Source organism: Aptenodytes patagonicus, chromosome 3 (assembly GCF_965638725.1).
Source record: "Aptenodytes patagonicus chromosome 3, bAptPat1.pri.cur, whole genome shotgun sequence".
NCBI lineage: Eukaryota > Metazoa > Chordata > Aves > Sphenisciformes > Spheniscidae > Aptenodytes > Aptenodytes patagonicus.
Window position 1 is genome coordinate 43007847 of NC_134951.1, and position 23941 is coordinate 43031787.

General features: G+C 45.3%; 1 protein-coding gene across 4 annotated transcripts; it reads right to left on the reverse strand.

Moving 5' to 3' along the window:
* Positions 1–1664: 1664 nt before the first annotated feature.
* CNR1 (cannabinoid receptor 1) lies at positions 1665–20262 on the reverse strand. 4 transcript variants are annotated; one of them, XM_076333207.1, is made up of 4 exons: positions 20122–20138; positions 19178–19215; positions 12779–12871; positions 1665–7182 (listed from the first exon to the last, which is right to left on the reverse strand). In XM_076333207.1, exon 4 carries the CDS (start codon positions 7119–7121, stop codon positions 5700–5702), a length of 1422 nt encoding a protein of 473 aa, XP_076189322.1. In that variant the 5' UTR covers positions 7122–7182; positions 12779–12871; positions 19178–19215; positions 20122–20138; the 3' UTR covers positions 1665–5699. The 4 variants fall into 4 exon arrangements, with proteins under 4 accessions (XP_076189322.1, XP_076189323.1, XP_076189321.1 ...); XM_076333208.1 differs by lacking the exon at positions 19178–19215 and having other exon boundaries at positions 20122–20188; XM_076333206.1 differs by lacking the exon at positions 12779–12871 and having other exon boundaries at positions 20122–20140.
* Positions 20263–23941: the final 3679 nt, after the last annotated feature.

A 23941-nucleotide genomic window follows, 5' to 3' on the forward strand; every position in this document is an offset into this window, starting at 1 on the left:
AATTGCACTTTCCAAATGTAAACTTACAGTTTGAAAATCTAGGGTAAGATATCATTTCTGCTGAACTCAATAAAAAATTCTTAGTGACTTTATTGAGACAGGATTCCATACCTTAATATGCTTTAACATTAAACTGACTGCTGCTCTGAATACCAAAGATGATTTATTGGAAAGCAATACCAGGGCATGTCATACCTAGTCATTAAGATTACCTTGGGCTTATTATCAATCTTTCTGTTAACTGAATTTTAAAGATTAGTATTAGATGGCCATTCGTATTAAGGAGCCCTGTTGTAGGCAGTCATGTGCCTCATATGTTGTGCTGCTATTTAAAGAAAACTCTGTTGATATTCTTTATATTCATTACCTAAAAAGACCAATGGACAAAGGCAGAATGGAGGAAGACATGTATTCTAAACTGTCAAATAACACCCCCCAACCTACGCTTTCTTAAACACAGGCAAAATGATTTTTTTTCTCTTCTTTTATAATCTGTTCCCATATATTATGATTTAATTTTTAAATCCAGCCAAAGCTGGACTTTCACTGAAGACAAAACATACTTTTTAAAAAAAATCAACAAAATGCAGATGTTTTATTGATGATGTGCGTGCATGATGATATTGTGACTTCTTAAAACAACTGTCAGAAGAGCAGAAATAATAATGGATGTTAATGTGAAAGGCTGAAACGATGACAGTATATTTGCCCGCACACTTCCTGAGCTGGTATAGTGTGGGAAAGCAGTTGCTTGGAAAGTTGTCATTATTTCCTGTTGTTTAGAATAGACTCAGGTGTTTTACCATCAAAAGGAACTGTCGGTTTGTGGCAGTATAGCCCGTATTTTCTAGTGAACATGCGAATACAGTGGGAATTGTCTCCTGGCTGCTTTGGAAGTGACAGCTTTCAGCAGAAATATTCAGACTTCTTCATTTAAATGTGGTATGCAGCTGAAGATTAAGAGCTAATCTCTCATTTCTAGCTGCGCTTTTTTTGCCAAGACTTTCTCAATTCATCAGTGACCTAATTTTTAAAAATACAAATGCTGTGGCACAACCATGATCCAAGGCCCCAGGACATGCTCACTTCATCCCCTAAGGACCTCCGCTGTTTTCAAACCACAAATGTGGAGAAGGAAAATTGCCCAAGTAACATGAGTCTGAGATTAAGTCATATGAAAAACTGGTCCTTTGAAATGGGCAGGGACCTTCCTACAGCATTTAGTGGGCTTTGGATCAGGCATGTGGGACCACAAAGAGATTATAAGTGTTTTTTCAACCCTTCATTTCAGTTGCGGATGAGCAGCGGTGGGGCACTTTAGTGTGCCCCGTAGGCAGTGGCATGGCTGAGCTTGCTCTCCCTGCACAGCTTTTTTGCATCCCGGTTGGACCACTCCATCACCCCCCCCCTCCACCCCCCAACTCTGTCCCCACTAGCATTGGCCAAAACTAAACTAACTTTTTGTTTCTCTCACGTCTTTGATTAACCTCAGTTGCCGACTGAGGTTAAACCACATTTACAACCACCAATAACTAGTTTAGGTCGTCATCGTTGTTGGCAGCACTATTTTAGTTTGTATTCCTTTCTTCTGCTCTTCTGTGTTTCATTTTTCTGAAGTATATGGGTTTGTCTTAATGTGACATCTCTGTGCAAACATATACATCTGAGGAAGGCAAAAGAGATTTATTGCATTTTGGCTAATACAGAGGAAAGGGGAAATTACCTACATAATGAAACAGGAGATTCAGTTTTAACTATGTCATTTCTCTCGTCTCCATAGTACTGAATACACAAATATAAAATATATAATCTACCTCCTCCTTCAAACATATCAACGTACAATTAAAACCCACAAAGCTTGACAACCTGTTGTCAAGTTGTTTAAGCAGTTGTTTCAGAATCCGACAGACAAACTTATAAACAAAACGTAGAGCACCAGATTGTGGGATGAGGCAGCATCATCACGTGGCTTCCTCAGTTATCTCAAAATTTGGAAAACAAAAAAAGTAGAGGAATACTTTTTCTCCTTGAATAAATAACAGTTTAATTACATTATAGAAATAAAATATGATATGGTAGGAATACACTGGAAATCTTACAGAAATACTATTCTGCTACTGGTAGATAAATGGTCAAAGCTACTTTTCATGACAATCTGAACAGTACTTGTGTACAAACTATTATACAGGTTGCTAATGAAAAATATTGCAGCAGTTGCAAGGATGTTACCAGCTCAAACAAACATCTAATGATACAATATTCTTCTAAGAGGAAGTAATAATGTTAGATTTACAGACAATAAAGAGTTATGTTCTTCACTTTGAAACACTGAAAATAAAAAGCTCAGGTAATCCAATTTCTTTACCTCGTATTATCACAAGGAAAGATTTTCCTTTCGCTATGAAACAGCATCCCAAGAGACCCTGTAAACAAGTTTATTCAAAGGTAGTATTTGAGATGTCACAGCAACTTCAACAATTGTCCTAGTCTACAATTACAGACTTTTTAGGCCACTGCTTGTACAGATGACTTTTTTTATTTTTCACTTATTTACATACATTCAGCCCAATAACAGCAGGTAAAATGCGCTGCCTATCTCACAATAGACACACTAAAATTTTCATCAAAAGGCCAGTGCAAGAAGATGTGGATAGTGATTGCACAGCATCAAGGAGATTATATTATACAAATATACAATTAGACTGTTGAGAATCTAACTCTGCACGCATGTGACATAGATGGCTTTCTCGGTAGATATGCGACACTTGGAGTTGGTACGTATATGTAACTGCAACTATCGTTGGTTGTTGATGACGGTGTGGGTGGCCGTGGAACACAGTATCGTTTGGCTGTGCTATCGCTAAGTGAAGGTAGGCAACTGCAAATTAGGAATACCTAAAGCTGAAGTTTAAGTACAGCTTATCTTGGAACGGCAGCAGATTTTTCTAATGAAAGAGTAGTTCTACTTAGTGCGCAACGTGTAGGGAAATTGTTGCCACCTCTTTAATAAATGGTTCTAAGTGAACCGACACAGTTCCCAGAGCTTTAGAAAAACTCATTATGCAAACGAAGATAGTGATGATAGACGGTAACGTTTCACAGGATGCTATTTCTTATTATATCAGTAAGCACCAAGTTAAGTGCCAAGACAGCCCCATTGTCCCATGATTTATCATGTAAAATTTAGAACTTGAATGCACAATGAAAGTCCACGAAGTTTGCATTTAATTCACAAGAAGACAGTTTCAAAAATGGCTCTTAAAATACCTTTATATTTCAAATGGGCTTTCCCCCCGCCTCCTCCAAGAGGACTGCTTTAGGATGGGCTACACCTAGAGATGAGAAAGATCTTTCAGAAGGAGGACTTGCATGTCCTCCAGGAATCCTCTGCAATCCGCCGGTTTCGGCCGACTGCCGTGGCCCCCTTGAGAGCATGGTGCCCTGTCCTACCACCCAAGTAAGCTGCAGGAGAGGGGTGGAGGAGGAAAGTACCCCTGTGTCTTCCAGCCGCTGCTCAGCACCTCGCCTGATGAGCTCTTTAAAACGTGCCACCCCTCACCAAGCCTGAACTTGGAGCCACTTACGCCCCCGCAGAGCCACTGGCTGAAATCAGCTGGGCCATTTGTGCTACCGGCTGCTCTGGCCTGCACCGAGGTATCAGAAACACCATGGGGACACCATGGCAGCCAGAGACCCCAGGGCTGCCGCCCTGTTCTTTCCCTACATAACCCCGAGGACGGGCGGCAGGGCAGCATGGATTTGGCTCCACTCACCCAGTGCCACGGAGGGAGTCACCCCTCCTGCGGCGTCAGGGAGCTAACGGGCTAAGCTGCCTTTGCAGCTATTTTGGCAGAAATCAGCCAGAAGGGTGAGGAAACGGTCCAAAAAAGCAAGGCAGCAGAGAAGAGGACCCCGTACCTTCTGATTCAGAATGGAATTACAGAATATCCATGCCTCAAAGACTAGCTGGTAACATGCTCCTTGTGAAAGTCCCAGGCCGCAGAAACAATCCCACCAGGGAACAGAGGTGCCATTTTCCTTCAATAACTTCACCTTCCTCGAAGCTGATGGTGTCAAACCTTGTCATCTGTATCCTGATTTCACAGTGAGACTCTCCTCATTGCAAGCAATCAGATTTAAATACTGACGGTCTTAAAACAAATTATCATTTATTTCTGGCTTTCTTAGTTTTCAGGAACACCATTGACAGCCACTGCAGTTGTCAGTGCGGGCTCATGCCATGCTCTGCCTCTTGTTTCCCCTCATTCTCAAGTACAATTGAAAGGTTGCTTTCTCTAGCACATGGATACACCTCTCAGAGTGGATCGGGATGTTCTTAATATGGTACTTTCATCAGTAATCAGTTGGAAGAACTCAATTTTAGAAACAGAATTCGTGTGCAAAGCGTGCAACAAGAAATACAGTTTACATTTGGTCATAGTGACCTATCTTAGTTATGCTACCATGACTCACACCGATTAGTATACTTACACACACACACACGTACACACACATAGATATTTATTTATATACACGCTCACACAATAAGAAAATGTCTAAGTCTGACAATATTTCCTCCTCTTTTAGTGAAGATGGGAGTTTGGCATCTCAGGCTCTGAATCTGCTTAAACCTGGGATACAGGAATGCGACACACTTCAAGTATACATCAAATGCACAGTGATAACATCGCACATTGAGTCTGACACATGCTGTCTTCAGTGGTCCAGCACCAGCGCGTGGCTTAAAACCAGTAGCCCGTTAAAGGAGCCAATATCTGCGACCTTCGCCTTTCAGTGTTCGTATTCATGCAACGCCCAAGAGCAGGGCGATCGTCTGTACAACCATAAACGTCCTTCTGTATAAACGCAGTGGTATTTAAAAGTCTGAACCAGTGCATTCCTCTCTTACATTCCTCCTCTATTCCTTTGTTGCTGTTACTCTCGTATGCATGTGAAAGTAAAAGGTAGTGGGGAAATAATTTTAGTAGAAGAACACAAAGCCTCTCCTCTAAGTCCACAGAATACCACTAAAAGTGTAAAATTTCCAAAATAGCTCATAGGAATTCTTCAAATACAGTATGTGTTTTCAGTGGGGTTTACATATCACGTTTCACGTTATTTCCACGGAAGTCTACCTTATCACTTTGTTTAATCAGACAAATATCAATAACACATAATAAAACAGCATACAATTCACGGGACACGACACGTTTTACAAAACCTCTAAAACTCAGCACTGCCGCTTTTGGAAAAAAATCGAAAACTCCTATTACTTACAGACATGAAATACACTGCACATTGAAATGAACAGCATGATTACAAGGCTTTTTTTCTTATTTGATGGTATTGGTTTAGGATGCATTAGTTTTCAATTAGGTTTCACAATTTTTCTTCACACTCCCAAAAGGAACCGTTGCTATTTTCTCTGTGCTCTTTCAGGAAACTTACTATTATTCAGTAAACACTTTTTGAGAAAAAAACTTTTGAAAATTTAGCTCGAACCCCTAATTGTAAAGCCTGAAGAACTGGCTGATGGTAATGCTCGTAACACAATCATCGCTCAGCTTACAATGACAAACCAAAAAAGTATTACAGGAGGGTACAAACACGTTAAGCCACGGGTTTGGTTTTCTCTGTTGTTGAATTTTTTTTTTTTTTTAAACTGACTCCTTTTCTCACAACGCTGAGAAGTCTCTGACTTACAACGCTTCAGCAGTCGTGTCTGTGGAGACAGACATGGTAACTTTGGCAATCTTAACTGTGCTCTTAATGCAGCTCTCGGCAGCCCTGTGCACGTTCCCCGCGTTGTTGGCGTGTTTGTGCTGGCAGTCAGACTCCATGCTGTTATCGAGGGGCTGCGCGGTTCCTTCGCAGGTGGGGAACATGCTGCGGAAGGCGTGTCGCAAGTCCTTGCTCCTCAGAGCGTAGATGATGGGATTCACTGTTGAATTCAGCAAACAGAGCATGCTACAGAAGGCAAAGACTGTCTTGATGAGCTTGTTCATTTTCCCAAAGACATCGTATACCATGATGGCGAGGAGAGGGCCCCAGCATATGATTAAAACGACTAGGATAAGGACCAAGGTTTTGGCTAACCTGATGTCCATACGAGTTTGATCAGGCCTAGTGATCTGTACCTTACCATCCTCCGTAGACTGAATGATTATGCTTTTCTGCGTGCCCCGCTGAATCATGCGAACAGCGTGGCTGTGAGCCTTCCACAGTATGTACATGTAGGCATAGACAATGAACAGCAAGAGGACACTGGTGACCCCGATCCAGAACATCAGGTACGTCTCGTCGATGAGAGGGAATATGTCCGAACAAACAGAGTTGAGCTTTTTGCAGTTCCAGCCGAGCAGAGGAAGAACGGCTATTACTATAGCGATGGTCCACATCACACAAAACGCTACGACAGCCTTTGGTCGGGTAACAATCCTTTTGTAAGCTAGTGGCCTGTGTATAGATATGTACCGGTCTATTGCCGTGAGGAAAAGGCTACCTACGGAGGCGGTGAAGGAGGCTGTAACTCCACCCAGTTTGAACAAGAAGACGTTGGGGCTGTCCTTCCGGTGGAAAACATGGAAATCCACAAAACTGTAGACAAAAATCACGCTGCCCAGGAGGTCGGCTACAGCCAGGCTGCTGATGAAGTGGTAGGAGGGTCTACACCGGAGGCTTCGGGAGTGGAGGATGACGCACAGGACGAGGAGGTTCTCTAGGACCGTGAAGGTGCCCAGGGTGAGCGACAGCACGGCGATGGCCAGCTGCTGGCTGGGGTTCAGGATCATGAAGCACTCCATATCCATGAAGTTCTCCCCACACTGTATGTTCTCCTCATTATCCTTAAACGTGGACAGGGACTTGTTGTAAAACTCTGTGATGTTGACCTGATCTGAGGGAATAATGCTTAACAGGGGATCATCTCCCGCAGTCATTTTTTCTTGGAAAGGATCACCTCTGAAGGAAGAGAGAGGAAACTTCTGGGGGTAGTATCCCAGCTTGGATGCCATGTCGCCTTTCATGTCTTCGTACTGGATATCGTTGGAGCCGACGTAAAGGAGATCTGTTGTGATTGTTCGGAAAGTTGTGTCTGCGAGGCCATCTAGGATTGACTTCATAACCCCAGTCTTGTTGGTTTCAGAGAGACTTGGGTGAGGGAAAAATGCATCGGAGGAAATCCTAGAAGGGGAAAAGATCAGACTTCATTAAGTGATTCTCTCTCTCATCGGAGACAAACTCCACAAACAACTTAGCTGAACTGTGTCAAACAAAATCGACCTTTCTCTTGTATTCAGTGCAGGTCTAGCCTTTGCCACCTGCAGGAATCAGGGTGAGTCAAGCACTCAGAAAGAAATCACCTGGATTTCACTGAAACTGAATTACACTAAGAAGTGACGTGAGAACTGGAGGCGCAGGGAATTGAGTATTCCACAGGAAAGTAATTTTCATTTCTCATCAAAACATTCTGAGCCGCTCCACCAGAAAGATATTTTTCTCTAGATCTGAACTTGGCTTCTGATTGCAAAGCACTTTGCAGACCAATATTCCTTGGGCTTGCTTCGTTTAGATAATACCACGTGCCACTGCAGGAGCAGCATTAAACTGAATCATCACCTTCATTGATTTTCTTTCAAAAGGCACTGAGGGTTTTGAAAACCTGACAACAGAGAGGGAACGGGGAAAGAGCCATGCACTCTAACCTTCACAGTTCACCCAGTATGCCTGTGTATTCACATTACCCTGTTACAGCAATCTGAGGTCTGCTAACATCCTGAATTTGTTATTGCAAATTTATTAGCAAGGTGTTTCATCTACAAATACAGGGATCTGGATATAGCTTCCTTACTCTACTCCTTCCTTCTGCTAAGCATACCAAGGCAACTGGGATTACCAAAGTCCAAAGACTCTGTGGGGGAGGTGGGTTGTTACTCAGTCCTGTCCACAGTTTCAGGAAAAATGACCAGCGCTGCTAAGTCAGTGAGTGCATCAGTGATCCATTCTGCGTGGATCAGAAGCCCCAATCAGAGCAGTTCACGCTTGCCTAGAAAAACATGGCACCAAGCTTGGGTCAGAGTGCAGCTCTGGCCAAAACTCCACGCAAAAGAGACCAGGAGCCACTGCTCCTGCAAGAAGCATGGAAATGTAACTCGTCCTGTTGGGGACACCCTCAAAAACATTCTGTCCCCTCAGAAATGAGGAGCCCAGCAGAAGGTCCCCAGGCAGCCAGTGGTCTCTGAGTCCCATCATGCCCACCCTTTGCTCGTGGATGGTGAGTAACTGCAGGGTGTAACTCCCAGTCAGGGTACCCTTGGGAGAGCACCCTCATCAGCATCTGAGCATCTTACATGCATCAACATGTAAGACAGGTCTTACAGCTCTTATTATGCTGTGCTCCTTTGCCCATATAACATGCCTTGAATATGCATTGAACATCTGCTTTAGGGCCCCCTTCCACCGCCAGAGTGGCTGAGAGTGGTCTGAATGTAAATAAGAGCCAGAATCATTGCTTCGGTGTGCTACAGCTATTCTGCATCTGCTATGGGACGTCTCGATGATTACATCAGCAACAGGAGCAAAACCAAGCTTTTTCATGCTTTTAGAATGGAGGAAATTGTTTGTGACACCCAAGAAATCCCAGATGCCATATATAGGCTTGTACTGACTTAAGCTGTTCGCTTTACACAACTGACAACAAACGGACAGAAAGGCCACGAGAGATTATCTGCCAAAACCTGGAGTACTGATCACTTCAACTCCTAAAGAGGAGTCTTGCACAGTAGGTACCACAGCTCAGTTTTCCCATGAAAACTAAAAGAAAGAAGAAAACGATTCATCTCTACAACAATACCAATACCTAAAACCAGAAGAATTCATGAGCGTTTCCAAAAGAAGCAGAGATCATTTGGCTGATGAGATATTTATACCGCACCTACAAATGGCACCTGAACACTCAAGACTTTTTCCATAGTTCATTGAAGTTTTCCATTTGATTCAGCAGGCCTGGACATTGAGTGTTACAGGAAATAGAGGAACCTAGACCTCCAGAAGACACTGCAATTCCAGTGCTGCAAACAAGGATGAGTATAAACAACCCTTACCAGGATAGTCTAACACACAACACAGGCACTTGCTCTGTCAGCTTTTGCAGACATCGTTGCTCAGCAAATAACAACATAATTATTAGACAGACAGACCATATTAAGGAATTTAATTTTGAGGGTTTGCGCAGTAAGGGAGGGAAATGTCACTGAAGCACACATTAAAAATGAACAGCAATAATCTAATACGTAACATACTTTTCATCCAGAAGGTGCTTTACAGCTGTTCCTAGTAGAATTTGCAGATGTTACATGTTGCAAAGGTGACCCTGCTGACAACTGACAAATTTGCTTTGGGTGAAGTCTGGCAACTTGAAACTTGGCATTGTAACACCAGTTTAAAACCAGAAGTGAAGAATGTGTTATTCATTTGAAAACTACCCAAAAAATACTAAATAAATCAAGTAGTTCTATAAACATGTAAAGATGGCTGTAGTATCTCTGTTACTCCAGCTTATTTCTGACAGAAAAAAGACAACCATTTTAATGATTAAAGCCAGAGCCCCATGTCGAGAAGATTATGTTTGAATAAAGCTTCAAAAATTGTATGCAACTGAGCACTTCTACTAGACAGACAAACAAATTGTTACGAGGTAGCTGGTCCCTGCTGGAGTCATGTTAAGTACAGACTTCCTCAGAATAAGGTGCAAGCCACCGTGCAACCCCTACCTTTGTCTGAAATACAAATGAAAGAACACGAATTCCTGCGTGCTCTTTTGAAGGTGGCAGTGAGTTATGTGACAGTATCACTATGCATGCATATGCTATGCTAGCAACGTAGTTAATGGGATCAGGAGAGGCAAGTCTTACTCTGCATTTCAATGATTTTTTTTCCTTCTGTATTTTTACATTGAGATTATTACAGTAATTTCCACCTTATTGTCTCTGCAAAGAGAGTTTTCTTTGAGAGTACTTGGGAGTTCATTAGTGGTGTAGTTTAGGCTTTGGGGGATGCAGCTGACATTAATTTTGTTTTTGTTTGCTGCTGGGAATATCATAATTGGAAATTTCTAGCAGTATGTGTGCATGCACCTATTCAAGTAGCAGTTGATTTTTATTAAAGTTGCAGTAAAACAGCCATTCGCCTGATCTGGAATTGCACTTTACTGGAATTTTGTTTATTTTAATTTAGATACTAGCTTGCCCTGCTATAAGCTACAATACTGAAACGCGCTGAAGCGATCAGTGAGATTTTCCACGGCTGCCTAGTGAAAACAAGACTGGACCTTTGGCACTGAGGTTATCAGGAGAGGCCAGGTCACAGTCTGAGGTGTTGTACGATTTGACAGAGACTGAAAAGCTGATGGTGGGAGCGGTGGTCTGGTTCCTGGTCTTTTTGTTTGGTTAGGTGGACGTGCCAGTGTCACACCAATTTTGGCTCTGAGCTCTTCTGTCCAAACCTGGAGCTGCGAGGAGGTACTGCCCACAAGAACGGGACACTGCACTCCACGTGGCCACGCTGCTCTTTGCAGCTGGCTTCAACACAACCCAAACCCATATTGCCCGAGACCCATTAACATCTCTACACGAAATACTCTGGGAGCCTTCTCACAGCCTCCCTAGTGGACAAGGGTCCCCTGCACAGACCCCTCCTCTCTGGACGGGGCTGGGGTGACGGCTGTGTGCTGCAGCGAGGTCCCCTCGCCGGCAGGGTGGCAGTGAGGGAGAGCCCCCTTGCCCTGCCGAGGGAGAGCCTCCCTGCCCTGCCAAAAGCCGCTCTTCCAACAGAGCCTCTGAGTCTCCAAAGCTCTCAGCTCATTCCATAAATGAGCTCTACTACGTCACTCATTTTAAAACGGCTTTAAAAAGAACTGAAACATTGATTAAAGATGAGGAAGAGCCCGTGCTGATGCCGGCACTCAAAATTCTCGGTGTATTTCCATGACTGCATGCAGCAATTCACAGTAAGTAATGAATTATGATTACGGATAAGGATTACACAATAGATAAAAATTTCAAGTATCTTTTATCTTGGAGACCAAACCCAGAAAACCCATAGCTGAACACCATTTTAGACTTTTCTCCCATCAGCCGTCAGCTGTTGATGGGCACTGCCAGACCAGCTGCGCAAAGTGACTGCCACTAGATGGAGTGGCTCTTACAAACACACCGCTTAGCTGTCTGCAGAGACCTGGATTTAACTTCCTCTAGCCCTTTTTTTCCAGCCTGCTTTACCGGGGTTCAAACACCCGTAGGGTGTTAAACGTCAGCTGAAGGTTGAAGACACAACTTTGTAAGGCTTTGCCCTCAAAGCGAAAAGAATTAGTGAAGAGTTGAGGGGGCAAGTCTTACTACTGCCCTCCACTGTGTGGTTACATACAGCCTTAAAAGAAGCTTGGATGCTATCAGAATATAAAGACCCCTTAAGTAAAATATAAAATATATAATACGTAAAAGGCTGGTAACTCATCTCGGACAACAGGGAGAATTACACCTCCCCTGGACTTCTCGTCGGTCCACAGGACCAGTTCACTTGGGGAACAAGAACGTGACTTCATTAAAATGCTATTACCTACCTTCTCCTGCTGTTCTGGGGGAGAGGGAGGGCTGGAAAGTTTTTATCATTGTCTAAAAAAAGGGCTGAATTTATTATAATTTTCAAACCAGGATGATTGATAGAGCAATTTTAATAGCCTGAATAGAAACAGTGAATATTTGCGTTCTTCCTCGGAAAGTAATTATGAGCAATACAATGATGCTACTGATATCTGCAAAAATGTTGACGTGGCAAGAAAAGGAATCAAAACTAGAAAGGGAAATCCACAATCAAACCTTTCTAGCTTCTATTTTAGAAAATATTTTGATCTCCATGTCTATACATTTCTTCTATGATACCCAGAGCTAATTAAGAACAGGCTAAAGGATAAGCAGGTATAATCGAAACATAGTTTTTGAATGCACAAAATATGTAAATGCATTCTCCTCGCTTACATGTTGTAAGGCTTTTAAGTCCTTCAGGGGGCTTTATCTTCCAGCAAGTTTGCACAGCGCCCAGTACACTGGGACTCCTACCAAACTGGGTCCACAAAGTACTACTGAAGGAGAAACAGCAGTAATTTATACTCGTGTGTAGTCAGCTGAAAAGGTGTGAGAGGAATGAGATCTACCATAGTAACTGTTGGCCTCCAGGAATTAGAACTGTCCTATAAAACGAAAATTTATATGGCTAATAATTACTTTATCCCATATGGCGATGAACAATACTGCTTCGAGGACAGAACAAGGTTTCTAAGCCTTGGAGAAAGAAATGCGCAGTCTGAGAAATGGCACTCTAAGACTCAGTAACACCAAGCAAGAAAAAAAACATGTTGACAAGAATGTGAAAGCAATGTTACCCCTATCCTATTTACTGTTTTACTACTCCATCTCCAACACTGTGCTACTCTTAGGCTATAAATGGCAAACACACTGTCACTCCTAATTCAGGAAAACTTGCATTCACTTCAGTGAATTCTCTCTGTGTGAGGGATCGTGAAGGAGCACAGACACTAGGAGAGGAGCAAATGAGGGATGCTATCTTCTGGTTACAGCAAGGCACTATCAGCTGTGGGGTAAACTAGGGCATGCAAGAACTGAACCAAATTTTGTTCTTATGTAACATGATGATATCTTTGCCAAGTTGAACCTCAATTAGCAAGAAACCACAGCTACATGGTCATTTATGTTAATTAACATACTGTTTGCACACTAGCAGGATAGGGGCTGGATTGTTCTAATTTGGGGGCAAACTGCCCCTACGTGACACCACCCAGCATCCATCAGCTGATAATCTGAACAAAAAACAATGGGGAAAACAGAGCGTTAATCAGCGACCAACAATGTTTGTAAAAGAAATAACATCATTTCTTCCCTCCGAAGTTTTGTTGGTGAGATGTGTGTACCAGTTTTAGCACAGGTGACTTGCAGGCACAGAAAAGAAGAGGCTGTGTCTTCTCTCTCAAACAGCCAGGGCATACGCGTGTGTCTAAGATCAGAGAGGTTCAAAAGCGAGGTTGAAGTCCTGCTCCGTTTGGTGCAGGCGAAGGACCGGGACTTTGCTCTCCTGCGAGCCAGGTGAGCGTGCTGGCAACCCCTCCATTCTGCTGCCCATCTCTAAACTGCTCGAGTTGTTCCACGTTGGATCAAGAGCTAAACATCAGGAAATAAAAGCACCAGGGTGCACACCTGGCAGGTGAGAGGCTTAGCTTGAAGCCCTTTCTCTGAATTAAGGGAACCGAGGATGTGTCTCCCACATCCCACCCAGCCAGAGCAGGGACAGTTGCCCCATCTGCCTGTGAAAAACCTCCAAAGCTCCCGAGTTCACTTGAAATCCCTCAGCTTGCGAAATACAAGCCCCTACACACACATTTCCTACCAGGCTGGAGACAAGACAAAGTACTGAAGGCACAAACCAGCAAGGGGACCGTCAGAGTCACATTAATGGGAAATTACAGCTACCTGGTCTGCCTGGCTTTTGGGAGAAAGGAGGGAAGGCGGAGGTGGCTTTCTTAAAACAACAAAAAAGACGGTATGAACGTGGGATTTTAACATCTTTCACAGTTTACTTTATACATCTTAATTTCATTTAAAGACATAGTTTTGGGAGAGGATGAAGAGGCTTGCTGAAGTATGAAAGGCTCAGATGAGAGGGAAACGGTGAAGCAAGAGTGAGCTGGTATTTGCTTAAAATCAGCTCCAGTTTAGGGACCCATTTCCCAGTAAAGCAGAATGAACAGGTAATACGAAAAGTTTGATACAATGTTATGGTATTTACATTTTAAAGAAAATGGAAGAGAACTCATTAAGCTGGTCAATTTTGAACTCGCACACTTTTTCTTTTTCACAAAAGGGTTTATCTTGGATTTCAATATTCCAACAGAAATTGCTTCATTTCCAGCCCCTTTTCTAGCCGTTCTCTAATGCCAAAAGGTACAGGCGCTTATTACTGCTGAGCAGAATTGACATAAATGTTAAATGGAGACAGAGAAGCCCAGCCAGGTGCAAAAGAGACGGGGGCTGAACACTCAGTCTCCTGGAAGTACCTAGAAGCTTAGCACACAACGTGTATCTGAAGGGAGAGAAGTCATTTGAAAGAGCAGAGCAGGACGTAAAAGACTGAGGCTCTGAATGCTAAAGGTCCCCAGAAGAATGTAATGTTTAGAGGATGAAACTGGGGGAAAAACACATTTATTGGGGGATGGGAAGAGATAACCACTCCAAGAAAACAGCGTCCAAACGGCCTGAGCAGAACAAAAAAAGTCAAGAATTTGTTGCAGCAGAAAATATTAGTGAACTTTATTAAAAGAGTAAGGATCAGAGAGAGAAAGGCAGCAAAAACATCAGGCTCTAGGGAGAACCCTCATAAACTGCACAGAGTGCATGTCTGCCTCCTCCTCCCCCCACAACAAACTGTGGCCCTAGCAAGTTTTAATCAAAGACTGTGAGATAGCAAGGAGGTGCTGAGAGCAAAGGTAATGCGGGTTAAGTGATTGGTGTGAAGGGGATTGGGAGGAGAGAGGAGAGGTAACTACTGTCCTCATACAGGGAATAGGACGTCTCCAGGTGAGACGGGAGCAAACCAGGGAAAACTAAGAGAGAAAGACCCAAGTGGAAGGAGCCCCTGGGAGGCAGGGGATGCAGATTTTAGGGAAAGAGAAGAATTGTCTTTGTGATCGGCTTGGGGAAAGCAGATCAGGTGAAGGAGAAAACTCACAAGATAAAACCTCCCTCCTCTTCCGAGCTATGCAAACTTCAGACACCTCTGTAAACCGAAGGATATAGCTAGTGGGATTTTCAGATCTCACCGTAAAGAAAGAACAGACCCACTGCTCTGCAGGCAATGACTTGCGCTTTTGAAAGTCCATTTCTGACCTGTATTCAAACGGCGAAGGAAGACGCAAAGGGCTCTGAGAAGCCATCCTCGCTAAGGTCACAGAAAAGGACAGCGCTGTACACACTGACACATGGGACCGAGCTGGGGACACTCAGGAGAGATCAGTTGAGCAAATCTGGCCAGGGACATCAATAAAAATCAAACTGCTTAAGGAAAATGAAGTACAGGATGCGACTGTCCAGAGGTGGAAGGGAAGACGGAGAGCACAAATGGAGCCACTGAGTGACCCATACAGTGGATAAACGCACCAAAATGGGAAAAGTGAAGAGGGGCTTACAGGCGATGACAGAAAGTTAGTGCACAGAGGGTCAGCAACGCATTGCAAAGCAACATCCCTTCTACCTCCGTCCTCAGGAGTCTGCTTCTCCCGAAAATTGTTATTAGGCCACCAAGTATTGGCAGTGCTCAGAAGCTAGGACAGAAAGGCTTTCGGTAAATGCGATGTCCCACACTATCAGCATTAGCGAAGGACAAATATATGCACTCCAATTAAAAAATGTAAAACATTCTTTCATTTCTGGAGCTGTCTGGCCTTTCATAAAATTTAAATAAGCTCAGATAACTCTCTTCATAGCTACATTCAGAATATAATGATATTCAAATATACTGCCTTCACACACACAAACAACTTGTGAAATTATTTGCCAGCATATTAAGCCACTACACCAGATTGCTTGGCAATGGTGCATGTCTTTGAAATATGCAGATGCTTTTCTTTTTTAAAAAAACGAGAGAGGGAGAGAAGAGGAGAAGTGAGAAAGAATTACAGTAGTATCTGATATCCAAGTAGCCAGAACAACAAATTGCGGAGAGACTCCAACCAGTATTACATCAGGTTTGGAAAAATAGTTAAAAGATACTGAGGGATGAGTTACGACTTTTTATTTTTGTGTGTGTGTGTGTGCACGTGTGTATATTTCTATGCATAAGCTTACAGATAGACATACACATGCCTAGAGGAACAACTATGCAAAGTCTCACAAACGCTGCAGTAGTGTTTGTCATGCGTAAACTCAAATTCCCGGAGCCAGAAGACAAGCAGACAAGCTAAAAGTGTAGGTACAAAAAATATAGGCAAGATGAGTGCTAAGTATCTTTTTGAATTCCTAAGTATCTTTTGAATACACAGCCTTCCTGGGGAAAAGCAAGAATCTAAAATGAGTACATCTATCACTGAGATCCTATAAAAATTATTTTGCATGTGTATATATATAGAGAGGTAACTATATACACACTCCAAACGTATTCCACCTAATTTTCCAGGCATACGCATAGTCTGGAGTCCAGTATTGTATTGTTTTAAGCAGAGGCAGAATTGGCTAAAAACAATGATTTCTAAGAGCACGTTTCACATATTTACCACAACGGGAAGATGGGACCCCCTCAAGCCCCTAAGCACAAACTTTGAAAGGTTTCCTAAAATGCAGAAATACGAAAATGACTCCAGCGAGGGCTGAAAGGGAATTGACAGTATTCCCCATGGAACTGCTCCTGCTCAGTACTTTGCAGTGAGTAAACACGCCTTTCTTAAGAAGAATATACAACTGCCATAAAACAGGTCAACACAGGATGAGGTACAGTTTGATGCCATCTAGACCTGATCTACACAAACAAGCCAACATCTGAAACATAAAACATCCAGTTTCACCAACAGTCCAGCCAAAGTATAATGAGTGACATTATATTAACACACACAGTAGTGAAATACCTATTTTATCTGTCATTTGGATATTGGTAGCTTGATCAAAAAAGGATGTTCCTATTGAAAAGAGGCAGAACCGAGCTTGGTGTGTGCATCACCATAATCCCCCTGCATGAGGCACAAACGGCAGAATAAAATGTGCTCCAACCTTATGTTGCAAACCCAATCATTTTTCATGGGCAACAATGGCACCTTCGGGAAAAAGGGGAAAAAAAAAGTTCTTTCTAACGAGAAATTGATTTATAAGTCATTATAACCATTTCAAAAGGACAGGTCGTGGCTGGTTTCAGCTCTCATTAACAAAGCCACGCACTTTCAAAGAGCCTGAGTTCTGGGGGGGAAATTCTTATCCCACCGACAGCGATCGGATGTGCACTTTTTGCAGCAGTACAGCATCAGTCTAGAAATGGAGACGTAAAGAGCAGTACTGAGAATACAGGTTGTCACATTTTTAACTTTGCATTAATAACAAATGCTGTTGCTGTCTATTCTGGCACATTTGCAAGCTTGCTTTTAAGTACAAGGGGCTGGCATGCATTTCTACTATAGATAGGAAAACAAGAGCAGCCTTGTTATGATTAAAAGGGTCTATTTCCCTCTGCCTTCTGTCTTCTGTGTCCATCTGCACAGCTGCTTTGAACTTGGCCAAATCCCAGTGTTAGGGTCGCCCGCAGTACATATTTTAAATCAGCAGCAGACTGTGTGAATTTGCTGCTAGAGAAGAGAAAAATCTCCAAATCCTCACTTAAATGGTTGATGAGTGGTTTTGTAGAACATTCATCATTTTACATAGCCTAAACTATTTGGGAAATTGCAGAGAAACGTTATCTAAAATAATTTACTCTTTCAGGAGGAGACTCAGATAAAGCCAATATAGACATCTGCAAAGAAATGAAGACCAATCAGAAAAATGAATTCTGCGGATGCCTAGATAGCCGACTGCACGACTAGAGAGAGGTCACAAAGTTTGCATTGGAGAAGTTACAGTAATATCTCTTAAAATGTGCAGAAGTAGAGAAACTAGATGAGTGGAAGACGGTGCATGGGACCTGCAGAACCAGGAACGGCAATGTATTTGTAAAATTATTGGGCAACACTAAGTGAATATATGGGTTTGGGTTCTGCCTTGCCTCTTAATCTCCTCACCTACCTCTGCTCAATAGAAATGAAAGCCATCACAGCTCTCCCTCCCTAGTGTGTAACACTTTCAGCACCAAAAATCCCAGAGGGATGACAGTCTGCAAGCACTTTGGGATGGCCACATTAAAGGCTGAAAGCCAGAAATTACTAAAAAACCCAAGTTATTTCATTTCTAAACTTCTGTTGCCCAATCAGAAACCTGTGAACAGAGAAAGGAAAAGAAAGGCTTGCATTGGCTAAGACCTGCCATACCTTCAGCAGAGCATGAAAGCCCTTAATGGGGTCCTTTATGCAACTGAGCTAACACAATTCACCAAAGAACAACGGGCAGGATCAAAGGCGCCCACCGGCTCATCCACACGATACTGTAACCTGCTTCCACCTTCACCTTGAGTTTTGTAGGTATTTTGGTTTGATTACTGTGGGTTTAGGTGTTATCGAATGGTCGAATGGTCGATGAGGTAAATTCACAGCACATAGTCTATTTCTTTACCTAGCCAACTTCCCCCCCCCCCCCAATAGATGCCTGCTGGCTCTGTCAAACAATTATTGCTTTTATCAATTCTGCTTTAAAATGTTTTTATTCAGATGGTTCTGCCTCTCATTCCAAAGACCAATGGATAATAAAGCAAAGCTGTTCCTGGTTGCTACAAAACTAATTTTAACCTCAAGCAAATCAGGCATTACACATTCATCTTCTAAACTCTTTAAAGATGTTACGTTCATTTCTTTTACAGCTGATTTAATAAACTCTGCCTGCATAATAAATATTCCTACTGTAGTCACAAGGTTTTTTTCCTTTCTTGAGAAGGGAAGACCCGCGCTGGCAGTTGATACGGGGTGTAAACCAAAACGAATTAAGCACGCCCAAGTAATTTTTGCAATGTTGCACATTTTGTTATTAAATATCACATTAAACGTCACTCTGATCCTTCGCATGATCTTGGTACATGTGAACAGCAATGCCACCCCCAGCAGAGAATGCTATATTCCTTTAAGAAAAGGTGAACAATAACAATGAAAACAAGGTGATACATCTAAGGAAAAAAAAAAAAGAAACATTACTACACCTATAACAGGTTAAAAAAGACACACTACGTTTTTATTTAAAAAACTTGTAGATACTCAAAAAGGAGTATTTTGCTATCTGGCTCTATGTTATGTATGTCCCTTTATCTTCTGAAAGAAGAAAACATATGCTGAAACTGTTAGTATGATCATTTGCTGCCATGCAGAAAACAACACTGATGACAATTTTAGAGAAAGAAGGAAAACTATGGACTTCATCTTCTGACACCATTTTACTTAATCAAACTGAAATCACAGTAACGAGCTCTCTCCTGCCAAAGGCTTAGTACGTACCTCATCCAGGAGTGTTCTCAATGGAGATTTGCAGGCGTCTTTGAGACAAAAAGATGCCCATTTAAAACAAGCCCATCTGGTTACTCAAAATTGTTTCTCAACAGCTGAAGATTTCACATGACAAACACTGCATGAAGTTTAAAAAGCTCACTCTTTTTCTGCTGTTTTCCCCCCAGACCTCCGAATTTCAGACAAAAATAAACGAACCAACCAAAAACCCTACTGGGATATTCTGAAGATGCTGGATGCCTAAGTGACATCTTTTAACGGAACATCGTTGCGCACAAAATCACGAACCGCCTTTTATTTCGGTTACAGCCTCAACGGCAGAGTTTTGGGAGGAAAAGTGCACAGGAAAACCGGGCTGAATGCCACCCGCTGTAAATCACCGGTGGGCTAGGACGAGAGGAGAAACCTCCGATGTCAGATAAGGTCCTGTGGGGACCTAGGAGGCTGCCGGCTCCGCGCACACAAGAATAGACGCGTGTTAACCATAACGCCACCAGCCTCCCGCACCTCCGCCCGCTGCCGGGCTCCCCTCGGCAGCCGGGGTCCCCCCGTCCTCCGGCCGGGATCACGAAAGCAAACCACGCACCTCGGGCCACCGACTTTTCCCGGGTGGCCCCGGGGCACCCTCCAACTCTCCCCAGCCGCCCGAGGCGGCGGCGTGGGGCCGTGCCCGGGGCAGCGGCGAGACCCGCGCTCCCCCCCGGCCCCCTCTGCAGCCTGGGTCGCGGCGCCGCGGGACGCGGCGACGGATCCCGGGGAGGGATGCTCTCGCAGGCAGCCGCCTCCCCTCCGGCCGCTCCGCCGTCGGGGCAGGCGGTGTCACCCCCCGGATCCTCCCCCACCACGCCGTCAACAAACTTTGAAGGGGACGACGGCTACCTGGCCCCCGGCCGGGGGGGGACCCCCCGCACCCTCCCGCCCCGCGCCGTCCTTACCCTCCGCCCGGCACCGGCCGCGTCCCCCGCCTGCTCCGGCCGCGCCGACCCCCGGCAGGGAGCGGGAGCACCGCCCCGCCCGGGCACCCCGGCACTGGGGAGCGCCGAGGAGGCGGTGCCGGCGAGGGGAAGGAGGAGGTGGGAGACTTCTCCCCCCGGCTGCCTCCCCTTCCCTTCCCTCCCCTCGGCGCCTCCTCTCCGACCACCGCCGCCCTCGCTCGCCCGGCTCAGGCGGCGCGCCGGGCTCCGCCGCCCCGCCGCCGCCGCCGCTCCATGTGCCGCCCGCCCCCCCAGGCCGCCTCCGCCGCCTCCGCCCGCCGCCTCCGCCCGCCGCCGCCGCCGCCGCCGCCGCCTCGGCGCGGGGAGGCAGCGCGGGAGCCGCCGGGCGCCCGGCGCGGCTCCGGCACACGCCGCCGCCGCGTCCCCCCCCGCCTTCCGCCCCTCTCCGGTCCCATTTATGAAGCCCGGCTCCCATCACGTGTCAGTGTGCCTTTTGTCCCGGCCCTGGCAGCGGCGGAGGCGCCCCGCACGCGCGGGCAGCGCCGGGGGAGACGGGCGGCGGCGGCCAAACTTCGCCCCGGGGGAGGGACACGGGGACACCGGGAGACGCCGCGGGGGCGGGCGGCGGCGGAAGAGCGGGCCTTCGGCCGGCCCGAGCCGTGCCCCGCGGCCCCGGCCGCCCGCCCGCCGTTCGCCCCGCGGTGGGGCCGTGGATGATTAATCGCGATTAGCCCCGTCGTGCCGGCGCTCCGCCGCGGCGCCCCACCGAGCGCGGGGGAGCCGGGCCGGGGGAGGCGACGCGCGGGGCCTCCAGCCAATGTGGAAGGCAGCGCCTCCTCCGGCCCGCGGGGGCGGACGGCGCCTCCCCGCCGGGGGGGGTAGCGCTGCCCCGCCGCGGGGCCCGGGCCGGCCTCCCGCCCTCTCCGCCCCGCCGGGGGCCGAGGCGGGCGGCCTCAGCCTCCCGCCGGCGTGGCGCCGGGAGAGCGAGGACGGGCCCCGCGCTCGCCCCGGGGCCTCGGGGTTGGTGCGCCCGGGGGGCTGGGTGGGTTGGCGGCCGTTGGGCCTTAGGCCATGGCTGCGCTCGCAGGGCGTCCCTCAAGGCTGAGCCCCTTTCCTGTGCCAGTATTCCCTGTGAAACGCCAGAATTTTACCATCGTTTATTTCTCTTTTCCTCACTATCCTTGAGTCCTGCCTTGGGTATTTTGGGGCTTACGCGACAGCCGTCATGGCAGCCCTCAGAAGTGCTGAGGAACCCCTCATCTCGGGGACGAAGTGGCTCCAAAGGCGGTTGGGCAATGGGCAAAACCGGAAAGCTGGGCTTTATTCAACAGCCAGTTCCTAAAGACTGTGATATCCAGCTGGCTTTGCGCCGCGTGCTTCTGCTTCTGCAGTGTCATAAATATGTATTTGCGTTCACACGTATTAATACAGAAACATTATAAATATTTATCCTTTGACATAGTGTCTAAAGACATTTACTGGGCCATCTACCACATCCACCCGTGGAGGAATAACATGCCGTATTCCTCGTTTACCAGGAAAAAAAGCACTCGACTCTTCACAAGTGAGGGTTAAAGATTTCAGGTGGCTGCATTTTTTAGGGGTGCCCAACTTGAGATGTGCCTGCCATCTGACAGTCATCTTGAAGGTTTCCTGAGCTGGGCCCCCAAGGCCTGAGGCACCCAAAATCTCAGGGCTCCATCCGGGGAAGTACATCTGCCAAGGAGCACAGACCAATTATCACAATCCGGCGTTCTTTGCATCTAGTCCCACAGCGAGTCTGCAAGATTATAATTACTGCCTATATTTTTTCCACCGCTGGCTCTTTCCGATGGTAATCGTTAAATTAACAAGAAAGGAGATAATTTCAAATGGCATTCCTGTGAGAAAAGTGGAAAAGAAAAAAAGGCTAACTCATTTGTGCCCAGCTCGGGTTTCTGATATTAGTCAGTCTGTCTGTTTGGTCATTCGCAGGTGCTGGTGTGTAAAAAGAACTTTATTTAACACTGCAGTAAATCAGAACAGATTTCTTTTTGGCTCTGCATTTCAGAAAGTACTGACTTCTCCTCGGAGGACTAAGACTATTCATTTAATTCTTCGAAAGAGTTGGATACTTTTGCTTTGGATGTGAACCTACCAGGTTAAGCTTCTCTACCACGTTCATGGAGGGACACATCCCCTTGGCAAAGGCAAGTCACGTCCAGTGGACATCGCCGGACTAGAATCAGCCCACAGAGAGAATTTAAGGGCATGTGTTACTGCTCATCCCACCTACATGTTCATGGCTTGCTAAAGATCCCCACCCTGAACTGGGAGTTACTCCAATCGCAGGGTAATCCTTCTTTCTGTCACTTCTAAACTCGGATGGTAGAGAGGGAAATTGCAGTGTTGAGCATGTAGCCATGCCCACACACTGAGGTTTTTTTTTCCCCCTAAGATCTCCCACAGTTGCTACTGCCAGTTCAGCCCACAGGCGCAGCAGTTCCACAGGAGACAAGACGTATGGGCAGACAGAGGTGATTCAAGCACCAGGTTCTCAACCTTCTTCACAGTGGGGCGTCCTGTGACCCCTCATGCCTTGCACACCCCAGCCACTTTTCCAGGATCTTGCTTTTAATTTAGCAATTTGGCAAAGGGAGGGTTGTTGCGATCCTGTGGCACCTGTTCCTAGTGGAGCTGGTTGGAAAACCTCTGAAAGAACAGCTTTCCACTGGAAAATGCAACCCTGTCAAAATCGAAATGCTTTGCAAACTTGTGTCGGTTGCACTGAAAATGTCATTTAAAAAAGAGTAAGTGGTGGAGGGATGTTCCAACAGTGTGGGAACATCTCGTTTTGACATTTCCAACCTAAATGTTTCAATTTCTTCCTTCAAAATTAGTTTTGGTTTCAAAATATTTCATTTTATATTATATTTTACAAAATATTTCAGAATTTGAAAAGCTGAATCACCTATTTCCATCAATCCGAAATTAATGTTCTCCACAACTTTCTCGAGGTAAAGAATTCAGCCATTCTGATTTGGAGCAAAATTTTAAACCCCAAACACCTAGGGAAACTAGAATATCTGAATTTTGTTGGGCTCTCAACCACACGATGGAATTCCAGAACACACTGACGGCCGCCTTTTCAAAGTGTATGATTAAAAAATACTTAAAATAGTGAAGGGCTAGTTGCAGTCTTGTCTTTACTCGCACTTGAAGCCTTGCTACCACTGCAGAGAAAGCCATTCAATAACAAAGATGAGGTCTGAGGGAAAAGATGGGGGTGGACATAGACCCTGAGAGTAGAAGTTCTCACTTTTGGTTGCTCCCAGTTAGCATATTTCAAAGCAGTGTGTCAGTCAGGTATCTGCCGGCCACCCCCAGTACGATTGCAAATGGAATTTCCTTCAGTTCTTACTTCAGGAAGAAGAGGAAAGGGGGTAACAGATGAGAGAACCCAGCTGATTCGACGCTCCTTCTAAACCACAAATTCCACCAATTCTTTGCCCTCTCAGATTTTTTTTTTCCAAATACTTGTATTTCATATTTTTATGAAAAGTAAACTTTGTCTGTCACTTTATAAATGTTGTAGTCCATCCATGAAGCACTTTATTTATCTATTTAGGTTGATCAGAGGTGCCTAATGAGTGAGTTTGATGATTTACTTAGCAAGAATCCATACAATGATCAGGTCAGGTGCTTCAGTCATCGCAGAACTTGCTTTGCTTGCTTTCTGGAGTTCCATGGCTGCTTTCAAGATTTCCCCACCTCTTCTTTTCAAGAGTATTTCCTGCTGCCGCCTCATATTATAGGCTTGGAGGTTTTGCTCACTTTTATC